The sequence below is a fragment of the Mustela nigripes genome, chromosome 5 (assembly GCF_022355385.1).
Source record: "Mustela nigripes isolate SB6536 chromosome 5, MUSNIG.SB6536, whole genome shotgun sequence".
In the NCBI taxonomy this organism is placed as follows: domain Eukaryota; kingdom Metazoa; phylum Chordata; class Mammalia; order Carnivora; family Mustelidae; genus Mustela; species Mustela nigripes.
This window is the reverse complement of record NC_081561.1, coordinates 54,629,385-54,655,467: the sequence shown is the minus strand read 5'-3', so window position 1 is coordinate 54,655,467 and position 26,083 is coordinate 54,629,385. Positions and strand designations below refer to the sequence as shown.

General features: G+C 34.2%; 1 protein-coding gene across 2 annotated transcripts in view; it reads right to left on the bottom strand.

Moving 5' to 3' along the window:
• The window catches only part of MMUT (methylmalonyl-CoA mutase), a 31,407-nt gene extending 5,371 nt beyond the window's left edge, over positions 1-26,036 (bottom strand). The window contains exons 1-11 of one of the 2 annotated variants that reach the window (XM_059400286.1): positions 25,935-26,036; positions 22,361-22,785; positions 20,670-21,037; positions 16,148-16,305; positions 13,940-14,111; positions 12,696-12,944; positions 9,765-9,876; positions 8,409-8,524; positions 6,212-6,327; positions 2,526-2,657; positions 1,218-1,365 (exon numbers count right to left, since the gene is read on the bottom strand). In XM_059400286.1, the coding sequence (XP_059256269.1) occupies positions 1,218-1,365; positions 2,526-2,657; positions 6,212-6,327; positions 8,409-8,524; positions 9,765-9,876; positions 12,696-12,944; positions 13,940-14,111; positions 16,148-16,305; positions 20,670-21,037; positions 22,361-22,745 (1,956 nt within the window). In that variant the 5' untranslated portion in view covers positions 22,746-22,785; positions 25,935-26,036. The remainder of the gene's footprint in view (positions 1-1,217; positions 1,366-2,525; positions 2,658-6,211; positions 6,328-8,408; positions 8,525-9,764; positions 9,877-12,695; positions 12,945-13,939; positions 14,112-16,147; positions 16,306-20,669; positions 21,038-22,360; positions 22,786-25,934) is intronic. The other variant, XM_059400287.1, reaches the window with a different exon arrangement.
• Positions 26,037-26,083: the final 47 nt, after the last annotated feature.

The following is a 26,083-nucleotide window of genomic DNA, read 5'->3' as shown; positions in this document are numbered from 1 at the left end:
AATTTTCTTCACAATCCTAGCTAACTTCCACTAAGACCCTGATACTGCCTTGGTTAAGGCCTGCCTTGCTTCTCACTCCGATTTACTGAATATCTTAACTGGACTCCTTGCATTTAGTCACGGCTCCTCTCAATCCACTTCAGAAAGTGATTTTCCTGGAAAGTGAGCTTTCTAAAGTATACATTTGATTGTCACTCTGCCTAAACACCTTTGGGATATGTTCTAACTTCTTAGAATGGCACATATAAGGCTATTCATCATAATCTACATACCATCCCATGCTCTGTATTCTAATTGCACTGAACTTCTTACAGTTACTTGAAGGCATCATGTCTTCATGACTCTGTACCACTGTACCTCTGTCCCTCTGCCCAAGCCAACCTTTCTTAGCATGCCCTTCCCTGCCTTGCTTTCCAGGCTTCCAGAAGGCACAGCTCAACCATAAGTTCCTAGAATATTTGGACAAGTTCCTTGTTCAAACCTTAATTACATTATTATTCTGCTGTGATTACTGGTAAGTAAATCTCTTTCTGTTAGGAGTCTGCAAGACTTCAGGGAGCTGAAGACAAAAATTATATCTTACTCAACTGAGAACATAGCATTTGGTAGATGATCAAGAAGTATATAGTAGATAAAGCTTTTAATATGAAACTTATTACAGTGTACTCAACCAAAGATATAAAGGGAATGATTATTATACTACTCTATAGAGAATTTCAGTTTCATTTACTTCCAACAAATTATTACTCTGCTGGACTAAATATTCTGTGATTAAGTAAAATACTACTAGAGAGTAATAAGAAGAGAAAATCTAATTATGAACTGACCCTCTCACTCTAATGCTTGATTTCTCTTTCAAAACACTTCCCACCAATCCATTGTGGGTTATGTTTCCCTCAAATTATTAGTCAAATCTCAAAAGAATAAGATTTTTCAAAGTAACCTTCAGTCTCAGACACCTAACAATTTTAGTTACTAATTTTTACAAAGTCAAGTCTGAGATACAAGTACATTAACATAAATTACATTACTTTCCTATTTCTGTCATAATTAACTGGATCATATGCATTCAAAAATAAATCTGGGAATCTGCTGAACTCATTTTCTTCTTTAACAACTTAAAAAACATCATCATGGTTTATCATCTTATCATTATTTTTTCTAAATATAAGTGATTTATGACATTCTTTTGAAATTCTCCCAGCAATTTTCAGTACCTGAAAAAGAGGACCTATGTCCACATCAAAACCAAGATCAGCAAATCCTGTAGCGATAACTTTTGCACCTCTGTCATGTCCATCTTGTCCCATTTTAGCCACAAGAAGACGAGGTCTGCGACCTTCACGATCCTTGAATTTATTTACCCTAAGAACATTTCAAAATACAGCAGTTATTAAAAGTAATAATAAAATAAATTTATATATTGTTAATTGTCCAAAGATAAGATATAAGAACTATAATTTATTCACAGCAAATCCTTCAAGTTTATTTAAAAATTTTTTTGAATCTGTTTACTCATATTTTGTGAAGATCTCTATTTTAAATTGAGAATTCCATTAAAGCTTGGGTATGCTTAACACATTTCCCTTAGAGGAAAATCTGCAAGATGGCACAACCAATAAGCCCGTAACACCTGAGAACATCACAGTGAAGCAAGATGAGGAAACGACAACTTTTCACCTTCGTAAGCCAGTCTCCAGAGTATAATATGCATAAATATTTAAATATAACCTAAAAGGTAGCTTTCAGAGATTTTTATACAAATGTGACTCACTGGTTGCTTTGAACTGTCTGTATCTCACCTACTCATCACAAGTATGAACTTCTCCAAGCTGACTGCAATGTGGTACTTTCAAATGACATATAATCAAAATATCTGTCTGCTTAAATCAATAAATTCATACCCCATATGAAAAAGTACTACATTTGTTTTTATTAAAAGAAAAAAAGTTTCATTTTGATGACTTTCACCTTAGATGTTTTGATATTTATCTCATAACTAGTGATACAAAAAGAGGGAAACTACAAAGGTTGAGAAAAAAATCAGGAAGCTACATTTACACCTTGGAACTATGACCAATTTCTATTAATTTATATTTCCTAATCATGTTTGACAGTACTATTTACTGACAGTTCAGAGAGTTTGATTTTAATTTATGCATAGATGGCAACCAAATACTTATTTTCAAATAGGAAATTATTTTATAATTATTTAAACAATTAAACAGTTTGAATGAACTTAGGAAAATATGAAAGTATACTATAATAAGGAGACTGAAATATAACCACCAGGGGATATGAAGCAGTATCAATGCTAGTTAAAAAAAACATTTGATTTAAACGAGAAACTCCTAATGGGAACTATGATGAAAATTTAAAATATTATATTAGTAAAACTACAGACTAATAGGAAAGTCAGTTCAAATATTTTCCAAATGGTATGTGACAAAAATAGGTCCAAATTTGATTTATAAGGATTATGTTAACAGAAAAGACATTCTGGTGAAAGAAATCTCACATATTACCTCTTGACAGCATATGATATCTCTTTACTTTCTCCAAATTCCTGGCGATAGGCTCCACTCACCATGCGATCATTAGCTTTATGTTCACCAAACACCTTTTTCATAGCATCTGTGATTTCTCCAACTGTACATCTAAAATATTAAAATAATAAAATAGAGGTTTTATTAACATCATCATTTGAGATAAAAATATTTACTTAAGCCCCCATGTTGCATCACCACTTCCTCATATTAGGGAGATCATATGATAGTTGTCTTTCTCTGCTTGACTTATTTCACTAAGCATGATACGCTCTAGTTCCATCCATGTTGTCGCAAATGGGAAGATTTCATTTCTTTTGATGGCTGCATAGTATTCCATTGTGTATATATACCACATCTTCTTGATCCATTCATCTGTTGATGGACATCTAGGTTCTTTCCATAGTTTGGCTATTGGGGGGAGGGGGTTTGGGAGAAGGGGGTGGGATTATGGACATTGGGGAGGGTATGTGCTTTGGTGAGTGCTGTGAAGTGTGTAAACCTGGTGATTCACAGACCTGTACCCCTGGGGATAAAAATATATGTTTTTAAAAAAAAAACCCTGAAAAAAATATTTACTTAAATATTCAATATAATTAGACATACATTATTACCTAAGTAAAATATATGCTACCAAAAATCTTACAGTATTCATCTTTCTCTGACCGACTTATTTTACTTGGAGTATTTTTTTACTGCATTGATGAAAGCATCTTTCCTCAGAATACCAATGAAAAATGATTCAGGATGCCTTTATACACAATACTCTTTTTAACATTTGTTAACTAAAAAATAACGGAATGACTTAAAAAACTGTAAGTAGATAAGCATGAATAATTTATCACCTAACAATACAAATAGGCAGAGGGAGCAAGATTCCCACTGATACTTTTTTCTTTCTTTTTTCTTTGAGAGAGAGCGAGCGAGCAAGCAAGCAAGGCCTAGGGCAGGGGGAGAGAGAGAATCTTATTTATTTTTTTTTTTAAGATGTATTTATTTATTTGACACACAGAAATCACAAGATCACAAGGAGGCAGAGAGGCAGGCAGAGAGAGGAGGAAGCAGGCTCCCCGCTGAATAGAGAGCCTGATGTGGGGCTCGATCCCAGGACCTTGGGATCATGACCTGAGCCAAAGGCAGAGGCTTTAACCCACTGAGCCACCCAGGCGCCCCGGGAGAGAGAGAATCTTAAGCAGGCTCCACATCCAGTGTGGAGCCCAATGCAGAGTCTAATCTCACAACCCTGACATCATGGCCTGAATTGAAATCAAGAGTCAGATGCTTAACTGCCCAGAGGCCCCCTCCTGCTGATACATTTTGATAGAAAGTAAGTCTTTTAGCATATTCCATCCATTGTTTACTAATTCATTCAACAATTACTGAGTGCCTAATATGGGAAAAACATGGTAAGTGCTAGACATATGATGATAAATAAGACTTGGAGGGGGAGATACTGCTCTTACAGAGCTTATCATCTAGTCAGGGGACACAAACAATACACATGCACACAAATGAATGAATAAGAATTTCATGTGATAATAAGCACTATGAACACACTGGAACAGGTGAAATGGGATCTCTGGGAAAGCTAAAGATACTGAAGACATGAATATTTAACTTTACAACTAAGACCTAAATGATGAGAAGGAGAAACTCAAGGGAGCATAAGGGGGAAAACCGTTTGAAAAAGAAAGTACTAAATGCAGATGTTCTGAGAGTTAGAAAAACATGCTCTTTGTTCTAAAACTAGAACAAGGACACTGGCGACACAGCCTAATGAAGGAAGTAGAATAAGGTGAGGCCAAGGAAATATGCCAGATTCGTATCTTACACAATCTTGGAGGCCATGGTAAGATTGGGTTTTAATTTAAAAGGCATGGGAGACCATTAGAGGACTGTAAGCAGGTAAGTTTTTTTTTTATTTCTTATAAGAAATAAAAACTGTAAAACAAATAAACAAATCCAACCCACATACTATTTATTCTACCCCTTAAGCACTTAAAACAACATATTAAAAAGAAAAGGTTATTGTATTAAGCAATAAATAACAAAAGCAAAAATAATTCACTTAGTGACATTATGTATTGGGAGAAAATTTTCTGTGGCTTATTTGCTTTTCTGCATGTCCTATGAGAGAAAGCACTGATTGCCCTTTATTTTTGACTGTCTTTTCAAAGTTAACTACACAGTGAATAGCTTTGGAAGACAGAGAAGCCTTGTCAACCTCTGAACAAAGAGTAGGTTTGTTTACTGTCAAAAATAAAAATGTTTCCCTATATTTGAAAGTACATTAAACTTCTCAATCTACAAATAAGTGACATGGGTTCATTACAATAGCTTAAAATGTCCCAAGCCATAGGGAAATTAAAGTATTAATATACTTTATTAATACACTAATATAATATATAATGTAATAATAATATAAATATTAATAATAAATAAATATAAAATATATTTAAATATATAATATATAAGTACATAAATATATAAAAATAAACATATAAATACATACAATATATTTAAATATATACAATAAAAAATAATAAATATAAAATAATATAATATAATAATAATATGCTAATAAAGTTTTAACATACTCTCCACCCACCCTAGTGGGAGTGGTGAAGGAGGCTTAATGAGTTTTTCCTCTGAAGGGCTTCAGCAAGTTTTTCTGTAATTTCTTACTGCAAATCTTGAAAGGCTGGCTCATCTTTTCTCATCTATAATTCTTCTGGCCCTTTCCCAAACCTTGTTAGAAAGATGTAATAACCAGTGTAAACAGAAATTTCAGCCAGCTGCATGGATGCATTAATGAACTCTAATATAGGACCTATTCAATGATTTTTAATACATCTTTAAGAGCTCCACATGCCTACAGGACAGTGGCACTTAGAGTATCATGAATAGCACTCTATCTGCTCAAACCCTGGTGATATCCAAATACTGTACATGAATAAAATGTCTTCGGGAACCCCACTGTTTGGCTAGCCGCTGCCTGGCTGCACTATGTCCTGCACCACACTGTGGAGCATGGGTTCCTAGGGCTCTCAGCATGCCACCTTTCACCTAGAGAGGGAAAGGGGAGAGCTTAAGCATGTTTCCTGCTCAGAAAGGTTTCATGATGCCCTAGGTGAAGAACATATGTAGGTCATTTATAATTCATTACCATATAGCTGCTAAAATAACAGACCTCCAGCTTTTCTCTGAAGATGGGAAATGAGCACATGTACCTGAACAGTTCTCACTACCTTATTTTGCTAGTAACAGAATTTGACAAAAATCAATCACTTTTGCTGTTTTGTTCATATATTTGCAGAAATACTTAGATCTACATTAGGTAGTTACTAGTGACCTGAGGGTATTTTCCCTTGTAAGATGGACTTTCTCAAAACAAGATGACTTCATACTTGATATATTTTAAAAGTTAATGTTTCATTTTTAAATTTTAAGGAGAGTAAAGCCTCTTAATGTTTACATGCTTAAAAAAAGACATGAATATTGTAAGTACGCTGATATTTAAGAAAAATAAAAACTAACTTCATTTGAGTTTCCAATATACTTGTTTAGGCTCACATGGTTTATACGATCAACCTTTCATTTAAGCACACTTTGAGTAGCAGGTCAACTTCTGGTATTTGGCAATCTCCAAACTTAAACACCCTCACCTTGCACGAGTTGCTTCCACGGCAAGAGCCAGAATATTCCCATCTCCACTGGCAGCACATTCAGTCAGTGCAGCAAGACACCGTTCAGCCAAATCTTGATCCCTGCTGGATTTGACCTTAATAAAAAGGTCAAGAAAAGGGACAATGTTCATGAATAGAGAAAAAAAGAGAGATCAGGAAATCAGACACTGATACTACATCACACAGAAATTGTTCCATAATCCTAAACTCAAAAACAAAAGGAAAAAAAAGGAGAGAATAGTATGTATCCTAGGACTGATACTCATTCAATGTATTCATTCACTCATTCAATAAACATTTAAGGATTTCCTAAAATAAGACTGAATTCTGCATAATCCTGATAAATCAGAAACAAGTAGGGCAATAATAAATAATAGTGGTGACTCTACTTAGGCTCTACTTATGTAACAAGACATCAAAAACAAGTAGATGTTTTACATGCATTAATTTCAAAGACACACTACAGAGTAAGAGTCACAAGGAAGAAAAAATGATAATAATAGATTACAACTTAAAGAATACTTCAGTTATATGTTGTTTTCCTTTGTTAATTAACAAATATATTGGTAATAATATGTATGTATATGGTTTTTCTTCACTTAAAAATAACCCAAAGAGGAGCGCCTAGGTGGCTCAGTCAGTTAAGCATCGGACTCTTGATCTCAGCTCAGATCTTAATCTCTGGGTTGTGAGTTTAAGTCCCAAGTTGGGCTTAAAAAATAAAAATTAAAATAATCCAAAAAGAGAGAAAAAAAAGACAAGAGACAGTGAGAAATACTGCAGGAGACAAAAAGACAATGAAAAGCATGGTAAAAAACTTTTCCTCTCAGGTCTTGCTCTACCTTGCTCTACCAACAACCTGCCTAAACAAAGTTATCTAAAATCCAATTTCTTACAAGATTACACCATCTATAAAAGAGTCTAAAATATGATACTGCTCAAGATGCTACTAAAATTATATAATATGTATAAGCAGAAGTGGACCAGAAATCTTATACTAAGGGCAAGGAAAAAACCCAACTCCATTATCACTATTGAATTTCTCTCTTGCCTGAAATAAAGTTTAACATCATTTATGGCAAAATGAACTCCTCAAGCAGTGAGGTGCAGAGTTAATAAAAGCCTAAAGTATAAGAGAGGACAAAAGGAGTTTTCCAAATATAATAAAGGTTGAGATTTTTGTGATGACTGAAAATAACATGCTACACCCTAAACAGGACATTGTAAAAAGCATGACAAAAATGAGAGAGGAGTCCTTATCTTCTCATTAAGGGTGAAATGGAAATAATTTCATTAAACATCTGCCATTAAAAAAAGAAAAGAAAGGTGATGGTTGTGCATTCAGTCTAACCAAACAAACTCTTAGACTCCTAAAGAACATCTAAACTGAGGGAAAAAAAGTCAGATCTTAAACTACCACAGGGAAAGTAAACCAATGAAAACCATTAAAGATCGCTAAATAATGTCAAATTCCTTACCTTAGAAATAACAGTAATTATAAAAGCCAAAGATTAAGAGACCACAGTAGCTTCTCACAATAGAAATATATGTTACGACTATAAGAATATTTTTCATCTTAGCATTTCATATACTTTGATTCATCTTGGCAAGAAATCAGAAATAAAATTAATACTCTAGTGTCAATCAAAATAAATGTTTCATTTATAAACTGTATCCTACTAAAGCACTATTAAAATATATTTGAGTTAAAAAAAAAACAGAAAAAAAATGATACTTTCATAGTAGTATCAGAAACCATGGTCTGGTGGAAACAAATTACAGTGAAAAGTCCTGGGTTCAGATACTCGGAACTTAATTTTGTTTTTAACAGTGAGTGAGTATCATAATCATTTAAGCCTTTGTTTTAATCTGTAAATAATGGCAGGTATTATTATTAGAGTGATTTTTAATAACAATATGTAAGTTTCACAGATGCAGTTGTCATGATTTAAAACATGAATGTTTGGTGTCAACAGACAGATTTGAGTCTTGGCTGTTCAATTATTTACTCCTAGTAAGTTTCTTAATCTCCCTTATCTTTAATTTCCTTAACTTCAAAATGTTGGGATATAATACCCACCTCATGTGGTTGTTACAAGGATTAAGCAAGACAATGTAAGTGCTTACACAGTGCCCAGAAGACAGAAAGCACTCAAAAAATGATAGCTATTATTACCTTCTTGAGTTTTTCAATCTGTTTGTTACGCACTGAAGTATTATCAATCGCCAGAACTTCCACAGATTCTTCTTTTTCCAACTGGTACTTATTTACTCCAACAATTATTTCAGAACCTATTAATTTTCCAGAGGAAAATAACATATAGATTCTATTCATAAATAATTGCCTAATAGTAATGCTCTGATCATCACATACTTTTCTTATAAGCTTAATATTTTTAAGTAGTATTCTTAAATCTTTTTAAAATTTTATTCATTTATTTAAAAGAGAGAGTGAGTGAGAGAAGAGAATGAGCAGAGGGAAAGGGGAAAGCTGTGGGGCTCAATCCCAGGACCCTGGGATCATAACCTGAGCCAAAGGCAGTCACTTCACTGACTGAGCCACCCAGAAGAGTCAGTATTCTTAAATCTTAATGAAACTTCAATATACATCAGTAAAGCAAATCCCAATAAAACGGGGGTGAAAGGGGAAAGAACAGATAAGTAACAGAATCTCTGTAAGGAAGGACTTTTATTATGCTCCTACATTATATGCTTCCCCAGAGCTTCTGATAAACCCTCTTTTAACACTACAAAATTAAAATAATAATAGCAGCTACATCAAGATTTTTAAGGAAGAGGATTAACATTCAATAGCATTTCAAAGTTTTCTTGAGTTCTTTTACAGCCAATCACTTTTAACAAAAAGTACTTTTAAAATTTGTAAGTAATAAACCAGAATTAAAAAGATATTTCCTTAACACAGTAAAAAATATATTTAGCCTCAAACTATCAGATTATTACTGTATCTAAAGACATCCTGCCACCCACCCCGTCCTCATATTTCCTTTATAGAACTCACCACAATTTATAATTATCTTGTTTATTTGTTTACTTGTTCTTTTTCTCTCTTACTAGAATGTAAGCTCTGAGGGTGGAGAAAGCATTTTTGACCTATTCACAGTTGTAAGCACAGTGCCTCAAATGCTAAATACTAAAAGTGTTGACTGACTGAATGAGTAAATAAATACTACAATGCAAAGCACAATGACCAATAATAATACCATCTTTAAAATGCTGGAGATACCCACCTACACACGTCTATATACACAGTGGGCATACCTCCACACATACTCTACATATGCTTACCTGTGTGCACCCACGCATGCAAAAATACAAACAGGGAGAGAGATGGATGGATGGATGGATGGATAGAAAGACAGACTCAGATGAGTCTCAGATGAGAAACATTCTATCCAAGTTTCATTTTTCCATTATCTTTGTTTTATAACTCACATGTGTTTTCTTCAAATAGAAATTAATATTTCTTTTTAAACATTGGATTTCACACATAAACGTTTTCATTTTATCTTACCAGAATCTATTCTCGCTTGCCTTCGGGCAGCACATTCTTCAATTCGAAGTTTAGGTATTCCTTCTGCTACAGCTTTGGCCATTCCACCCATCTCTTCAATTTCATCAATGAGCTAATAAGAAAAATAGATTAATAAAACTGGAAAAGAATATAAAGATATTTTTATAAACTATACAAATTAGTTATGTCACATAAATACTAATATTAATAAAGTAATAAGCTATTTTAGTGGCAAGTTTAATGCTTTGTAAGAAAAGAATCAAGTAGACTTCAAGAGCATTAATTAGAAATCCTACAACAGTTAGGGGTGCCTGGCTGGCTCAGTCGAGGAGAGCAGGCACCTCTTGATCTCAGGTTTGTGAGTTTAAGCCCCATGTTGGGTGTAGAGTTTTCTTAAATGAATAAATAAAAACTAAAAAAAAAAAAAAAAAAAAAAAGAAAAAGAAAGAAAGAAAAAGAAATTCTACAGAGTTAATAATACACTATTATGTATTTAAAAGTTGCTAAGAAAGATCTTTTTTTTTAAGACTTTATTTACTTATTTGACAGAGAGAGATCACAAGTAGGCAGAGAGGCAGGAAGAGAGAGAGGGGGAAGCAGGCTCCCTGCCAAGCAGACAGCCTGATGTGGGGCTCGATTCTAGGACCCCAGGATCATGACCTGAACTGAAAGCAGAGGCTTTAACCCATTGAGCCACCCAGGCGCCCCAAGAAAGCAGATCTTAAGAAGTCTTATCACAAGGAAAAAAAATTTGTAACAGGCATGGATACTAAATAAACTTATTCTGGTAATCATTTCACAATTCATACATATATCAAATCATCATGTTGTATATCTTAACCTAACACAATGTTATATGTCAGTTATATCTCAATTAAAAAAAGAAATTATGTACTTAAAGCTACTTGAAAAGAAAACAGAAAAACTAAGATGTAGATTCTGGAAAACAGAACCTCACTCAAGTCTTGGGAGAAAACTAAAAATAACAGCAATTCTCTCATCTTTATTTTCAGTCACATAAGTAAATAAATTCTTGGTCACATAAATAAGTATTCTTTAAAAAGTATATTTCAAAATGCAGTTTTATTTTTATTTGAGCAGCAGAATAATGATGTAACTCCATCTTATTGATACCAGGGAAGATCTAAACTTTTAATTACAGCCTCAGATATACATATATATGTATTTATGAGATGGTGGGAAAATGAATGGTGGAAGGGTATGTGACTTTGCAGAAAGGAACAAAGTTAATTTTTTTTTTTTCCTGAAGAAGTCAAGAAATAAGAATTCATGTTGGATATAAAAGAGGCCAAAGGTAAGATAGGAGGCTAAAAAGATGGGGGATTACTTTAGAATTTGCAACTACCTCTCTCCCATTCAGTCAAGAGACCCAAAGTTTAGTGCTTGAAGAATATGGACCAAAGTTTACTTCTGCAGAAACGCAATGGGCTATATCAAACACCAAGTACAGAAAGAGGCATGGGTAAGATGTCTTGTTGAAATAAAAACCTGCATTCTGAATAATAACACTAAAGACAAAGGCACACAGAGAAAATAGACAATATAGGATATAGAAGGAAACTTCAAAAAAGTAATTAATATCCTCAGAAATAATCAGATTCTGTATTAATGAAACAAGTAGTATAATATACAAGGAAGAAAACACAAAAACAAAAATGAGCTTTTGAAAATTACAAATATGATCTATGAATTTTAAAGTAAATAGAAATTTAAAGTTGATGACTCCTAGAAAACAAAACAGAATCTCATGGATAAGTTATAGAACAGAGAGGAACACTAGGGTACCTAAGGAAGTCCTTACCCAACAACTATGAGTTCTAGAAAGAGAAATCACAGAAAACTGGCAGGGGGGAAATTATCAAAAAAGTAATACAAGACAATTTCTTAGGGCTAAGATAACATGAAAAATGGGGGAGATAAAAAATGCCCACTGAAGATCTCGTGAAATGCAGGAAAAAATAAACACACCAAAGTCTAGCAACTCAAAAATAAAGAGATCCTGCAACTGTTAGAAAGTTCCTGAGAGTGAAAATAGCATCAGATTTCTAAACAGAAATAGTGGAAGCCAGAATAAAAAGCAAGGATAAAAAGCAGATCAATGTTTACACACTCACAAATGAAAATAATTTCAAAGTCAGACTATCCATCAAATACCAGAGTAGAATGAAGACATTTTCGAACACCCAAAGTTTCATATAAGTCATCTCCCACGTACCACTTTTAGAGGAGGTTCCTATGCGGTATGCTTCAAGACAACAAGGGATAAATCAATAGAGGTAGACAAAGGATTCGAGCTGCAGATTCAACATAGCAGACATAAAAAGAATTCCCAGGATAATGGCAAAGGAAAGTCAAAAGGCCACAACAGTCAGCACGTCTAAAGAGAAATCAGCTGAAATCAAATGAGAGCACTGGAGGACTTCAGAAAGATATCTACTATTGAGATATAATTTTATTGGTAGTAGTATCAGACAAGAGAAAGCAGAGGTAAGAATCAGCTAAAATACTAAACTACCATACTACAAAGCAATAGATAATGCCTAAAATTGATGGATAGACCTAGCATACATGTTTAATTCTAAAATATGGAGATAAAACAAACAAAAAAGATGTACTGATTCAAGGAAGTGGGAAAAAAGCAAGTAGAAGATAAAGGACTGCTTTTTTATATTAATAGCCTTTGAACACTCAGTCTTTTTAACTCTTTGAAAAAAATATTTAATACAAATACAAGTATATTTTTAAATTATGTTTCTATTTGTATACTATTAAAGTTGAATCTTAAATTTCTTCTCATTTTATAAATCTTGATATAAATCTATAAATGATTTGATTTATAAATCAAAATATCTATAAATCTTAATAAGTCTGTGAATCTTAAAACCCAAGTTTTAAAGAAGAGAAACTGACCTTCAAGGCAGCCTCATAAACATCATTTGTGAGAGATTCCATCATATAGGAACCTCCCCAAGGATCAGCCACTTTGGGAATCCCAGATTCTTCTTGAATAATAATCTGTGTATTCCTGGCAATTCGAGCGCTTTTCACAGTTGGCAATCCCAAGGCTTCATCAAAAGAATTTGTGTGCAAAGACTGAGTACCTCCAAACACTGCTGCCATTGCTTCTACTGTAGTACGGATAATGTTATTGTAAGGATCCTAAAACATTCAGTGAAAAGCAAAAAGTCAAAACACGGCAACAGTTGATAAAAGATGCTACTATGGTTAAGCAGTGGCTCTTGCACACTTATTTTGCCATGTCTACATTAGGCTTCAGAATATCCAATAAATTTAGACAAATTAGTAAACAAGCCAGATTTAACAAGCACTCAACAAATGATTTATTAATAAGTGATCAGTGAAGAAGATGAACAATGTACTATGAGATAAAAAATCTGGAATTCATTCTCTTCCTGATTGTGATTTGGGCAAATCATTGGATCTTCTGAACTTTAGCTTCCTTAGCTATAAAAATGAGAAGGTTAAGCCAACAACTATTTCTGCCAACCTGAAACTGTATTTCTCCACTTATAAGTACCTAAAGTCATATTTATGTGGATATATTAGTTTTTATTCACTTTTAAGTATATAAAAGCAATGTTAACTTTAAAGTTATGAATTATTTTTAATGTATCAAAATAATACGTAAAAAAAGACATGGAAAAAGATTATCACACAATCTTTTAATAGAATGATTTTAAATTACTCAAATGATTAGAGTCTTTAAATGGGTCTGTTTGCATGCACACTTAAAACATGTAACTAAAATAAATAATATATATATGCACAAAATTTTAATCAGGCAATTTTATATTAAGAATTTTAACTCTTAAAATCATTTAAGATAATATTAACTAAACTTGGGTTTTTACTTCCTCCTCATCATCACATTCTTTTTTTATTTCTTTCACTTTTAAAAAGGTAAAACAGCACTATAGTAAGCCAATTTATATGATTCCCATAGTTAACCACTGGAGGGAGCCAGTTTTATTTATTATAATACGTGTTAAAACACATAAATGTGCATTATGCTTCAGAATAATTATTCAAACATGAATAGATGGGTTCTTAAATCTACTTCCTGACTGTGCTATGTTGCTTGTAAGACAATATATGAATTTGCTAAACCTCTACACTTTAAATTATATATATACCTGCTCAGTAAGTGACCATCCTGATGTCTGACAATGAGCTCTCAGAAGAAGGGATTTAGAATTTTTAGGCTGAAACATTTTCTCTATTAAGTGAGCCCAGAGTTTTCTCCCAGCTCTCATTTTTGCTATTTCCATATAAAAGTTCATCCCAATTCCCCAGAAGAAAGACAACCTAAAATAGTAATGTTAAGTCCATTACTTGATTATACTTGGCAATGTAAAATGGAAAATAAAACTAATTGTATCACACACTGGATTTTAATTTTAAACAATTTAATTTAAACTAAAATCAAAGCATATACACTTAAGTAACTTTAAACCTAACAGATAAAAGTACAGTTTAAGGCACACAGAAGAAAGAGCTCTGATTATTTGCTTCAAGTGGGAATTATTCACTTTACAATTGGTTTTTCATTTTTTTGTTTGTTTGTTTGTTTGTTTTGTTCTTAGGAAAGAAGTTCCTCTTGTGCCCTCAAATAAAGAATGAATCACTATCCCAAAATAAAATACTTCAAGAATACCCAGTACATAAGTCAGGGGTCACCTATGAAGGGAATAAAACCACCAACTAATAATTTTAGTTAATAAACCACTAACAAATAATTTTCTTTGGATAGCAAGAAAGTTTTCCTGGTTTTTTTTTTTTTTTATATATAGGCATATATTTCTCCAACTGCCCTTAAACTAATTCTTTTTATTTTATATCCTGCAGCTGAGTTACACATTTAGTTTAGTTTACTTGCCTGTGCCTAGAGGCACAAAAGCTGTGTTTCTTTATATAAGAAGCGGTGAGCCTTAAAGTAAAGAAACGAAAGACTAATAAAAATTTGTGGTATGCCCTTGGACGCTCTTAACATTGTTGTTCTCAAATATTTGTCTCAGGATATTTTTTCATTCTTAAAAATTACTAAAGACCCCAAGTAATCTTTATTTGGATATTATCTATCAATATTTACATATTAATTCATTTAGAAACAACCAACATATAACATGTTAACATATGTAACATTTTTATGAAAAATAATTATACTTTGCTAAAATAAAATAATATTTAATAAAACAGTTACTATTTTACATTTTTGCAAAACTAATATGTGGCTTCAGGGAAGACAGGTGGAATCTATATCTGCTTCTATATTTAATCTGCTACAACATCACATATCATGTAGTATCTGGGAAACAGTACTATAGACTTTTGAAAGAATGGAGGTGCAAAAGGCAGATAAAGTCTTAATACAATCATGAGAACAATTTAACCTGAAAGACCCCAGGAAGGGTAGTGACCCTGAAGAGTCCTTGGACCACACTCTGAGAAATGCTGTCACATTATGTATATAGCAGCCTCTGGTATAAAGAAGTATTCACCAATCTATAAACAATCTGAGGACAGAAGTCATGTTTTTCATAAGTTTGGTTTTTTTTTCCTCCAACATATAAACTGGTTCTCAGCCTAGAGTAAAACTTAGCAATTAATTGCTTAGCTGACCAATTTTTGATCACCAAATTTAAGTACTTCATAAACTTCAGTTAAGCTTTTCCATACTTCTTTTTTAAGACTTATTTATTTGAGAGAGGGAGAGAGCACGAGTAGAAGGGGTTGAGGGAAAGGGAGAATCTCAAGCTGATTCCACGCTGAGCACAGAGCCCCACATGGGGCTGGATCTTAGGACCCCGAGATTACAACCTGAGCTGAAACTAAGAGTTAGATGCTCAACTGACTATACCACCCAGGCACCCCAAGCTTTTCTGTATTCTTCATACAACTTCATTAACAAGCTATTTTGAAACAGAAATGTTTTAAATAGCACTGTGCATTCCAAAACATTTATATTATGTAAGTGCAACAGAAAAAAAATGAAATTAGTGACTTAATTTTTAAAATGGAAAATTAAAAGAATAAAAGCTAATATGCCTGAAATAAGATGTTTATAATTTTAATTGTCAAAATATGTCAGGTAATTGTGTTTTCTGAACAGCTGGAAACAAGATTCCTCTAACTTACCAAGAAGTAGTAAAATTTAATTCTGATTTTTAATCATCAACAGTAATGGCTTATTCTCTTATTATTACTCCAATAAAACATTAAGAGGATCAAGGTATGACATTTAGAAATACAGATTTATTTTATCATTAAATTTACTGTACACTCATAAATTGGTCCTAAAAATTGTCTTATTATTAAGATAATCTCTGAGACAATTTACTCACCTTGGTGCAAATTCATCAATTGTCAGACCAGCTTGGAGTCCAGTTCTACAATATTCCAACCCATCAGCTATAGTATAGGCCAGTTCCAGAATGGCATCAGCCCCTGCCTCCTGCATATGGTATCCACTAATTGAAATTGAATTAAATTTTGGCATGTGCTACATAAAATATTAAAAAAAAAACAGCGAATAAAAATTTTAAAAAGTTCTATTAAACCCATTTTCTAAAAGACTGTTATTTTAAAATGATGTTTAACTTAGATATACAAAGTAGTCTTTAATGTTAACTGAAAATATTTAATGCTTACTTTGTTACATTTAATTCACTCCTCAATTTAAGTAGTGATTCAATGAACCATCATAAAAATTGCACCTGTTTTAAAAGCGAAAATGAACTTTTGGGACTTCATCAAGATCAAAAGCTTCTGCACAGCAAAGAAATATTAACAAAACAAAGAGGCAACCCACGGAATGGGAGAAGATATTTGCCAATGACAGTACAGACAAAACATTGATATCCAGGATCCATAAAGAACTTCTCAAATTCAAAACACACAAAACAGACAATCATATCAAAAAATGGGCAGAAGATATGAACAGACAGTTCTCCAATGAAGACATACAAATGGCTATCAGATACATGAAAAAATGTTCATCATCACTAGCCAGCAGGGAGATTCAAATTAAAACCACATTGAGATACCACTTTACACCAGTTAGAATGGCCAAAATTAGCAAGACAGGAAACAACATGTGTTGGAGAGGATGTGGAGAAAGGGGAACCCTCTTACACTGTTGGTGAGAATACAAGTTGGTGCAGCCTCTTTGGAGAACAGTGTGGAGATTCCTCAAGAAATTAAAAATAGAGCTTCCCTATGACTCTGCAACTGCACTACTGGGTATTTACCCCAAAAATACAGATGTAGTGAAAAGAAGGGCCATCTGTACCCCAATGCTTATAGCAGCAATGGCCACGGTTACCAAACTGTGGAAAGAACCAAGATGCCCTTCAACGGACGAATGGATAAGGAAGATATGGTCCATATACACTATGGAGTATTATGCCTCCATCAGAAAGGATGAATACCCAACTTTTGTAGCAACATGGACGGGACTGGAAGAGATCATGCTGAGCGAAATAAGTCAAGCAGAGAGAGTCAATTATCATATGGTTTTACTTATTTGTGGAGCATAACAAATAACATGGAGGACATAGGGAGATGGATAGGAGAAGGGAGTTGAGGGAAATTGGAAGGGGAGGTGAACCATGAGAGACTATGGACTCTGAAAAACAATCTGAGGGTTTTGAAGCCAGGGGGTGGGAGGTTGGGGAAGCCAGGTGGAGGGTATTAAGGAGGGCATGTAGCGCACGGAGCACTGGGTGTGGTACAAAAACAATAAATACTGTTATGCTGAAAAGAAATAAAAACAACAACAACAACAAAAACGTAAAATGTCACAGACTTCATAAAAATTTTGTATTTTCTAATAAACATAAATATCGAACGCCAAAAAAAAAAACAAAACACTTCACCTGTTTTATTTTTCTAGTGAAAAAGAATCTGCACTAACCATTCCTTAGAGTCAAAGTTTAAATTCTGAAATTAGTTAGCTGAGGTTAGGAATGCAACCTTTAGTCTGAGAACTGAGTAAAACATCTTTAATTCCAAACCAATGACTCCTCACAAGGTCCTAAGATCTCCTAACTTTGGGCTAATCTGATGAAGATATATAAATTTAAGTTTTATTTCCTTACTTGAATGAAGTCACTGAAGATGAATAAGTACATGGTGGTGGGGGTTGGGAAAAAGAAAATGATTCAATCCTTAGTACTATAGTTCTAAGGATTAGTACTAAGTACTATATATTGAAACAAAGCAGGATAAAATACATGGCTTAACAATTTGATTTACTGTGACATTTAAAAAAATTTATCTAAATTCAATTAACATATAATGTATTTGTTTCAGAGGTAGAGGTCAGTGATTCATCGGTCTTACATAATACCCAGTGCTCATTACATCACCGGCCTTCCTTAATGTCCATCCCCCAGTCACACCAGCCTCCTAACCCTCTCCTCTCCAGCAACCCTCAGTTTGTATCCTATGCTTAAGAGTCTCTCACGGTTTGCCTCCCTCTCTGATTTCGTCATTTTATGTTTTCCTCTCTTCTCCTATGATACTCTGCTTTGTTTCTTAAATTCTACATACCAGTAAGATCATATAACTGTCTTGCTCTGACTGACTTATTTTGCTTAAAATAAAAAATAAATTTATGACTTTTAATGCTAAGCCTATCCTGGACAGTTTTTTTCTACCAAAATCACTAAGTGAATGGTATTTCAGGGGGCACCTGGCTGGCTCAGTAGATGGCACATAAGACTCTTGATCTTGGGGTTGTGAGTTTGAGCCCCACATTGGGTACAGGATTACTTAAAAAAACAAAATAAAAGATTGAAAAAAAGAAGATGGTATTTTCACCATTCTCCTAAAACTTTTTATTAGGTAGGGTACATATCACACATATTATTATTTTTTTTATTTTTATAAATTATTAGCCTTCCCAAGAGCTGGCCAAACATCAAATAATAAAAACTAGTTCACCGAAATCAATATGGTATAATTGATTCAGAATGATCAAAGTCTAGCTGTGTCACTTAGCTAACCACATTTAGGCAAGTTTCTCACCCTTGTTATTTCTTGGTTTCCTAAAGTATAAAATAGAAGTAATAATTATGCCTTCCTCATGGAGTTTTGTAGGATTTAATGAAACGATTCACCTAAACCACTTAGCATTATGCCAGCATGTAATAAGTGTTACTTGTTGCTAATATATGTTATAGATCTATAATTTATATTTTGAATATTTTATTTATAATTAACCAAAAGCACCTAAAAAATGTTCCACAGCAAAAACAATAAGGGGATTGAATTCCATGGAATTGAGAGACTACTTGAGTAGATGCAATTTATAAATAAGAAGCAATAAAACAAACAGGTGCTTCTCTATAGAGAAGAGTCCAGCAAAATGTCTTTAAAAATAATAGAAATACTGGAATATTGGAATATTATTCAGCCTTAAAAAGGAGGTTAATTCTGACACATACAATAACATGGATAAACCCTGAGGACACTATGCTAAATGAAATAAGCCAGTCACAAAAATACAAATATTGTATGATTCCACTTAATATTAGAGAGCTAGAGTAGTCAAATTCACAGAGCTAGGAAGTGGAAAAGATAGTTTCTAGGAGCTGAAGGGAGAGGAGGTGGGGGAGTTATTATTTAACAGGTACAGAGTTTCAGTTCTGCAAGATGCAAAGAATTCTGGAGATGGATGGTGGTGATGGCTGCACAACAGTATGACTGTATTTAATGCCACTGACCTGTACACTTCAAAACAGTGAAGATGGTAGATTTTATGTTATGTGTATTTTGATACAATTAAATTTAAAAAAATATATAAAGGTTGACAGTTCACAAAGTACGTCAGTATAACATTATTAGATCAGTATATGAAACCAGCACTTTTATCACTTATGTGAAGGATTATATAAGGCAATTTTGAGCTTAAAGATGACATTGGGAGCTTTCAAAAGGTGAAATGCCAAAGTACGTAACAGCACAAACTGTATAAATTGCTACTAGTTACTCAATTCTCCACTCTTCTCCCGTAACATCTGAACCATAAATGCAGAGTGCCACTGTACAAGGACTGTGCTTACAATCTTCTCTCACTACTATGGTGTCCACTGAAATACAACTGGGATTAGGGTTTCTTCCTTCTGGAAATTTACCTTAAATCAGAGGAGCTCGGTCCTTCTGCCACCCCAAACAAACACATCCAGCCCACCCACTTCCTCAACCCTAAGCTGGCATACTAACAACAAGGAGAGCTTGAGCCTTTGCCGTGAAATAATATAGTCTAACGTCAAGGTAAGTTAAGAAAAGGAGAGCATTGCCAGCAAGAAGCAAAATGTAAGTGATGGGGGAAAATACATAGTAATTACTCAGAGGGATTTCCCCATGGAGGGATTGCTATTAACATAGGAACACTTTAAGATCCTTCTTTTCCCACCTAATTCAGGGGTGAAATACCAGGGACCTCACTATAGATGGCAGATACAAGTGATATCTTACTAAGCTGATATTTTGATCCCCTACTGTCTGGCACCAATGCATACTTCATAACTGAGTATGAATTCTGGAAAGAAATAAAAAAGTGTAAATTATGAGTCCTCTTTCATTCTAACAATTATCAGAAGATAAAAATTTTAATAAAGAAAATACAGTAAATGTCTAATACCCAGATTCCTATAGATAACAACAAGAGTATAAAATGAGTACATTAAAAGGAAAAAAATACAAACTGACAACACACATACATATAAAACCTTCATACTAAAGTTTATACTAAAACTATGATTCAGACTCACTTATCAAATTCAAATTAGGTTATGATATTTTATAAAAAATTCCTACATCGAAAGAAGTAAAGCAAAACCCATAAGAAGCAGAAAATACCTGTGCTGTATATTGGAAGATGTCAGCAATAATTCTCATGGATGGTTCTGGAGGAAAAATGTAAGTATTTCTCACCATAAACTCCTTCAGTATATCATTCTGAATGGTACCAGTAAGTTTCTCTTTAGGTACACCTTGTTCTTCTCCAGTTACTATAAAAGTTGCAAGAACTGGAATAACTGCTCCATTCATGGTCATGGAAACTGACATTTTTTCTAAAGGAATTCCATCAAAAAGAACTTTGGTATCTTCCACGGTGTCAATAGCAACTCCAGCCATTCCAACATCACCACGAACTCGAGGGTTGTCTGAATCATATCCACGATGTGTTGCCAGATCAAAGGCAACTGATAACCCCTGCTGACCAGCTAAATACATAAAGAAAAACAATTAGGATTAAGGAGTGTGACATCAAAGCAAACTGATTTACATTAACACTACTAAAGTGTTGATTCATCTCATCATTGTATACTTTTTAAGAGACATTTTTATACTCATACACATCAAAACAAATTAATGAAAGGTACTTCATTTCCTAAGCTATTTCCCATGTGGTAAAATGCACAAATTTAGTTGCAGAACAGAAAATATAAACCATCTCACTTTTCTCAGGTCTGAGGACTTTTTTAACTTAGCATTTTTTTTGAATAACTGAAAGTTTGTACCTCTTAATTACCTTCACCTACTTTGCCCTTATCTTAACAAATTCAGTTAGAAATATTTTTTAAGATTCTTGAAAAGATTTGACTGTTTACAAATACTTAACATAATTTGGTATGCTTATTTATTTTCATTTTTGTATTTAATATGGTAATAACAAGATGTCTTGGCTCTTCAAATATTTTGGGAAACAGAATTAGGAACACCATGCCAAAAACTAAAATAGTCTAGACTAAATATAAGATCAATACTCCATGTGCAATATAAATTTGTAAATCCTCAAATTTAGCATTCAAACAACATGATTTTAATACAGACCAGATAGAAGAAATAGTAGTTAAATATAATTTTCTGAGACAAGTATGCCAGACTGCACTAAATATATTTGTACATTATCATTTATTACTTTATTTGGGCATCTTTTAAGCCATTTCCCCCTTCAATTCCTATATTAACAATGTTAATTAAAAGCTTCTCAAAGAAAAAACCAAGGTCTGTTTTTATCATACAATTTCACCTAATTCCTTTTACATAATATACATTTTTAAAAGATCTATTTATTATTTATTTATTTAGTTGAGTAGGGGAGATGCTGCTAGTTTATACACTGATCTGACATTAGAGGTATATATTCCTGATACCCAGCACAGTGTTACACTAAGTGAGGCGGAGTCTTTTTTAAGTAGACTCCGTACTGAGTGCAAAATCCACCTGACACAGGGTTTGCTCTCAAGACCCTGAGATCATGAACTGAGACAAAACCAAGACTCGGATGCTCAACTGACTGTGCCACCCAGATGTCCCCATAACCTGCATGTTAATTGTTGGCATTTAAGAATTTAACAACTTAATCTGGCTCACCCATCCTTTTGACCACAGAAGTTGAAAAAGATTCATCTTTTTCCAAAGTACAGTCTTGACTACAAAATTAATGAAGTGACTATCTTTAAACAGATTAAACAGTCTCCCTTAAAAAGAAGCCAAGAACAGAAAATGATTATAAAATACTATGTGTTGCATTAAAATCTCACCCTTAATATTGTCTTTATAGAACTTATTGCTTTCTTCCACAGTACTAAAACCAGCATACTGGCGGATGGTCCAGGGCCTAAAGGTGTACATGGTGGGATATGGTCCACGTGTGAATGGCTTCACGCCTGGAAGTTCTTCAGGAAAGTCTTTGGTATCCCTGCTAGAATATAAAGGCTTTATGGAGATCCCTTCTGGAGTGTGCCATGTTAAATCTTCTGGGTTTTTGCCTTTCAACTGCTTTTTAGCCAGGGCAGCCCATTCTGGATGAAGGGGTTGTCGCTGATGCAGAAGTCGCCACCACATAACCCTGGATCCTGGTGACTCTTTGAGCTGCTTCAGGTGATGTGGTGAAAGTAAAAGAAGCCGAGTCTTAGCCCTCAACATGATGGAGCATGAAAAACACTCAAAAGGAACAAGAACTGGCCTAGAAAAAGAAGCAGAGTATACATATATTTACGAAACGCAAAATGGAACTACTGCTGAGAAGGGAAGAAAGGCGGTATTTTAGTATTATTTCATCCCTTCTCCTTTTCTGGTTTCTATACCTGATGTTTTAGAACTTTGGCCCCTCTTCCCCACAACCATTATCATTGTTCTAGTCTTCTTCCTCAATACTTTCTTGGCTGGTTTTACTGGATAGTCTTAGGCCCTCTAATCCATTCCACACACTGACACCAATGCAAATATGACCATGCCACACTTCACACTTCACATTTTAAAGGTTCTGCAGTATGTACAGGATAAAATACAGCCTCCTAATTTTTTCATTGAAAATATTTGTACACCTGTTTTATGACAGGCATTGTGTTTGGTGCTGGAGAAAAAAGTGATGAACAAGACAAACAGGCATTCAAGGCCTCTATGACCTGATCTCTGTGTACCTTTCAGACTCATAACTGCTTTTGTCCTCTATACATTTTGTTCTAGAAATACTGTATAACCTACAGCTCCCTGCATATATCAAAGTTCTGTGACTTGCTCTTTCATCTACCTAGAATGTTTTTCTTTGGCTAATGTGGCTAAGGCATCATCTCCAATACACAGGGTTGTCCATGTGCCCGGCACTGCTGTATGAACTGTACACAGAATAGCAATTTTAATCCTCACACCACTACCAAGACCAGTACTAATATTATCCCATTTTACAGATGAGGAAACTAAGACGCAGAAGAGTCAGCATTCAAGAGTCCTTGAATTTAAATAATATACTCACAGCTTCTCCCTGAATTCACAAAGAGGGCTAAATGGGTTCTTCAGTAATCTATACCCCAGCACTGTTTCTCTGTTTACACATCTGTCATCTCCCACACTACAATACATTAGAACATTGTTCTTTTATGTTTATATGAAATATATTTAAGATGCATTTTATATTTATACAAATATATGTATAAAATTTTATATATAAATATGTATTTTTTCTGCTAGTTTATACACTGATCTGACATTAGAAGTGTATATTCCTGATCACTAGCACAGCGTTACACTAAGTGACTAGGTCTGATTTCATAATTTTACAGATATAGAAATTAAGATCCAGAGAAATAAAGGAATAAAGAAACTTAAACAAAATTCCATTCTTCATCTGAATTACTAAATACATGTCAGAGTCATACAGCCTCAACATATAGAGTCTAGGATTTTAAAAGATTTTGAGATGCAAATTCTATCAATATATTCATCATGCCATATAATATATAAAGTTATAAGTAAAGTGAGCTTAAAATTGTATCTTCCTTACCATATCCTACCTATCAATTTAATGAAACTTAAAGAAACTTAAGAATACCCAACATTTGTTAGGGGATTATGAAACAAAAGACATAAACCATTGATGGGAATATTAACTGCCATTACTACTTTGTAAAGCAAATTGGCAGTATGTACAAAAAGTGTCAGAATGGATTATGCCCTTCCACTGAGGAACAACACTCCTGAGAAAGTTACTGTGTAAAAATAAATGTTTCCTATAGTTTTACTTGTAATAAAGAAAATTTAGAAACATCTTCAATGTCTAACAATGTAGGAGTAAGTGAATAGTCTATACAAGTGATAGAATTTTCATGTAGCTATTAAAATATATTTAGGAAATAGACAAAACTAATCTTTAATGGAAGAAGTCAGAAGAGTGGTTACTTATGGTGGCTAGTACAGAAAGGGAGTGAGAGGTGCTTTGGGGTGATAGTCTTCATCCAAATGGTAATTATAAAGATGTACTAAGTTTGTGGAAATTCATCAAAATGTACAATTGTGATATGTACACTTCTCTATAAATATATTATACCTAAGTCAAATTTAAAATATGTTCTGCATAGTTTAAAAAGGAGATAGGCTCAAAAAAGTATTCAGTAAAAGAATCAGGATAAAATACTGTAAATGCAGTATGTTCAACTGGGTAAAAAGTACACAGAACAAACTCTAAACAGAAATACAACAAGACAATTGCCATTACTCTTTTAAAGCTACTGTGATTTTTATTCTATCATAACCATGGGGTCCTTGTCATCCATCTTCTTGCAAGCATAAACTACATGTACTAGCTTAAAAAGTAGGTGAAAAAAATAATACATGATTGAACCATTACAGTGGTTTTGTTAGATTCGTAGACAGGACATACTACACTCATCTCCACAAAATACTGGTTCCCCAAATCTGGACAAATGATAGGAAAGCACCCTCTATTAGGTGACTTCCGGAAAATCACATGGCAAATTGGTAAAGGCCGAAAATAGCATTTTAGGTAAGAACATAACTACTGTTGGTAGCAACAGGACTTCTGAATTTTCTCGGAAGACCCATGAAAATGCTTCAACTATCCAAAGAAGCAAAATGTAAAAAAATACAGTTACCGACATTTAGAATGTGTTAAAGAATAATGATGAAGCTCACGCCCACAGTCCCCCCAAATATGGGTAAAATATCTACAGTTCTGAATCAAATAACTTTCCAAGTAATGTGGTTTCACATTAATACTGCAGGGAAGGTTAGCCACCTTCAATGTTCAGGCAGTGTGGGTTGGAGATGACATCATCTTGAGCTCTTTCAAGATCAAACAGAACAAGTTAGTAATTTAGTTTTATGTCAGTTTAGACCTGTCTTTCCTATTTTCACCTCTCACTCTTCACCTCTACCTGTATACTGAAAGTCACCTTCAGTCCTGCCACCTCTTACCAAAAAAACCCTCACAGTAACAAGAGCCGCAGCCTAGAGCGGAGGCGGCTGCGGAGCCAGAGCACCCCTGTGTAATCTTGCAAGCCAGCCCACTCTGCCTAGCGGAACCTCGGGGTGTTGGGGTGACCAGGGAGGATGGCGACATGGCCTTTAGGCGAATCTTCTTTCCAGCAGTACTTCCCAATTCCCATACACCTCGCTAAAAGTGAGGGGTCCGTGGAGAATCTAAACCCAAGGAGAAGGCAGAGGAGGGGTGGGTGCTGTCACGGTGGGAAGCTAAATAAGGAAGTTGGGAAGAGAAAAAGGACAGGCTCAGAGGACAGGGTAAGTGGGGAGAGAGGAGCCAGAAGAATGGAGCGAACTGAAGGACTGACGTATCCCGAGGTGCACAGTCTTACTCACTGGCCGACCTGTCTTGGCCGTCAGCTGTGGGAGAAAGCGGCTGGACTTCGAAGACCCTAACCCTGCGAGGCAGAGGTCCACACAGCCCAGCTCCCCACTGAGCTTGCGCAGAAGCCAGCGCAGGAGTCAAGGGGCGTAGGCCGACACCG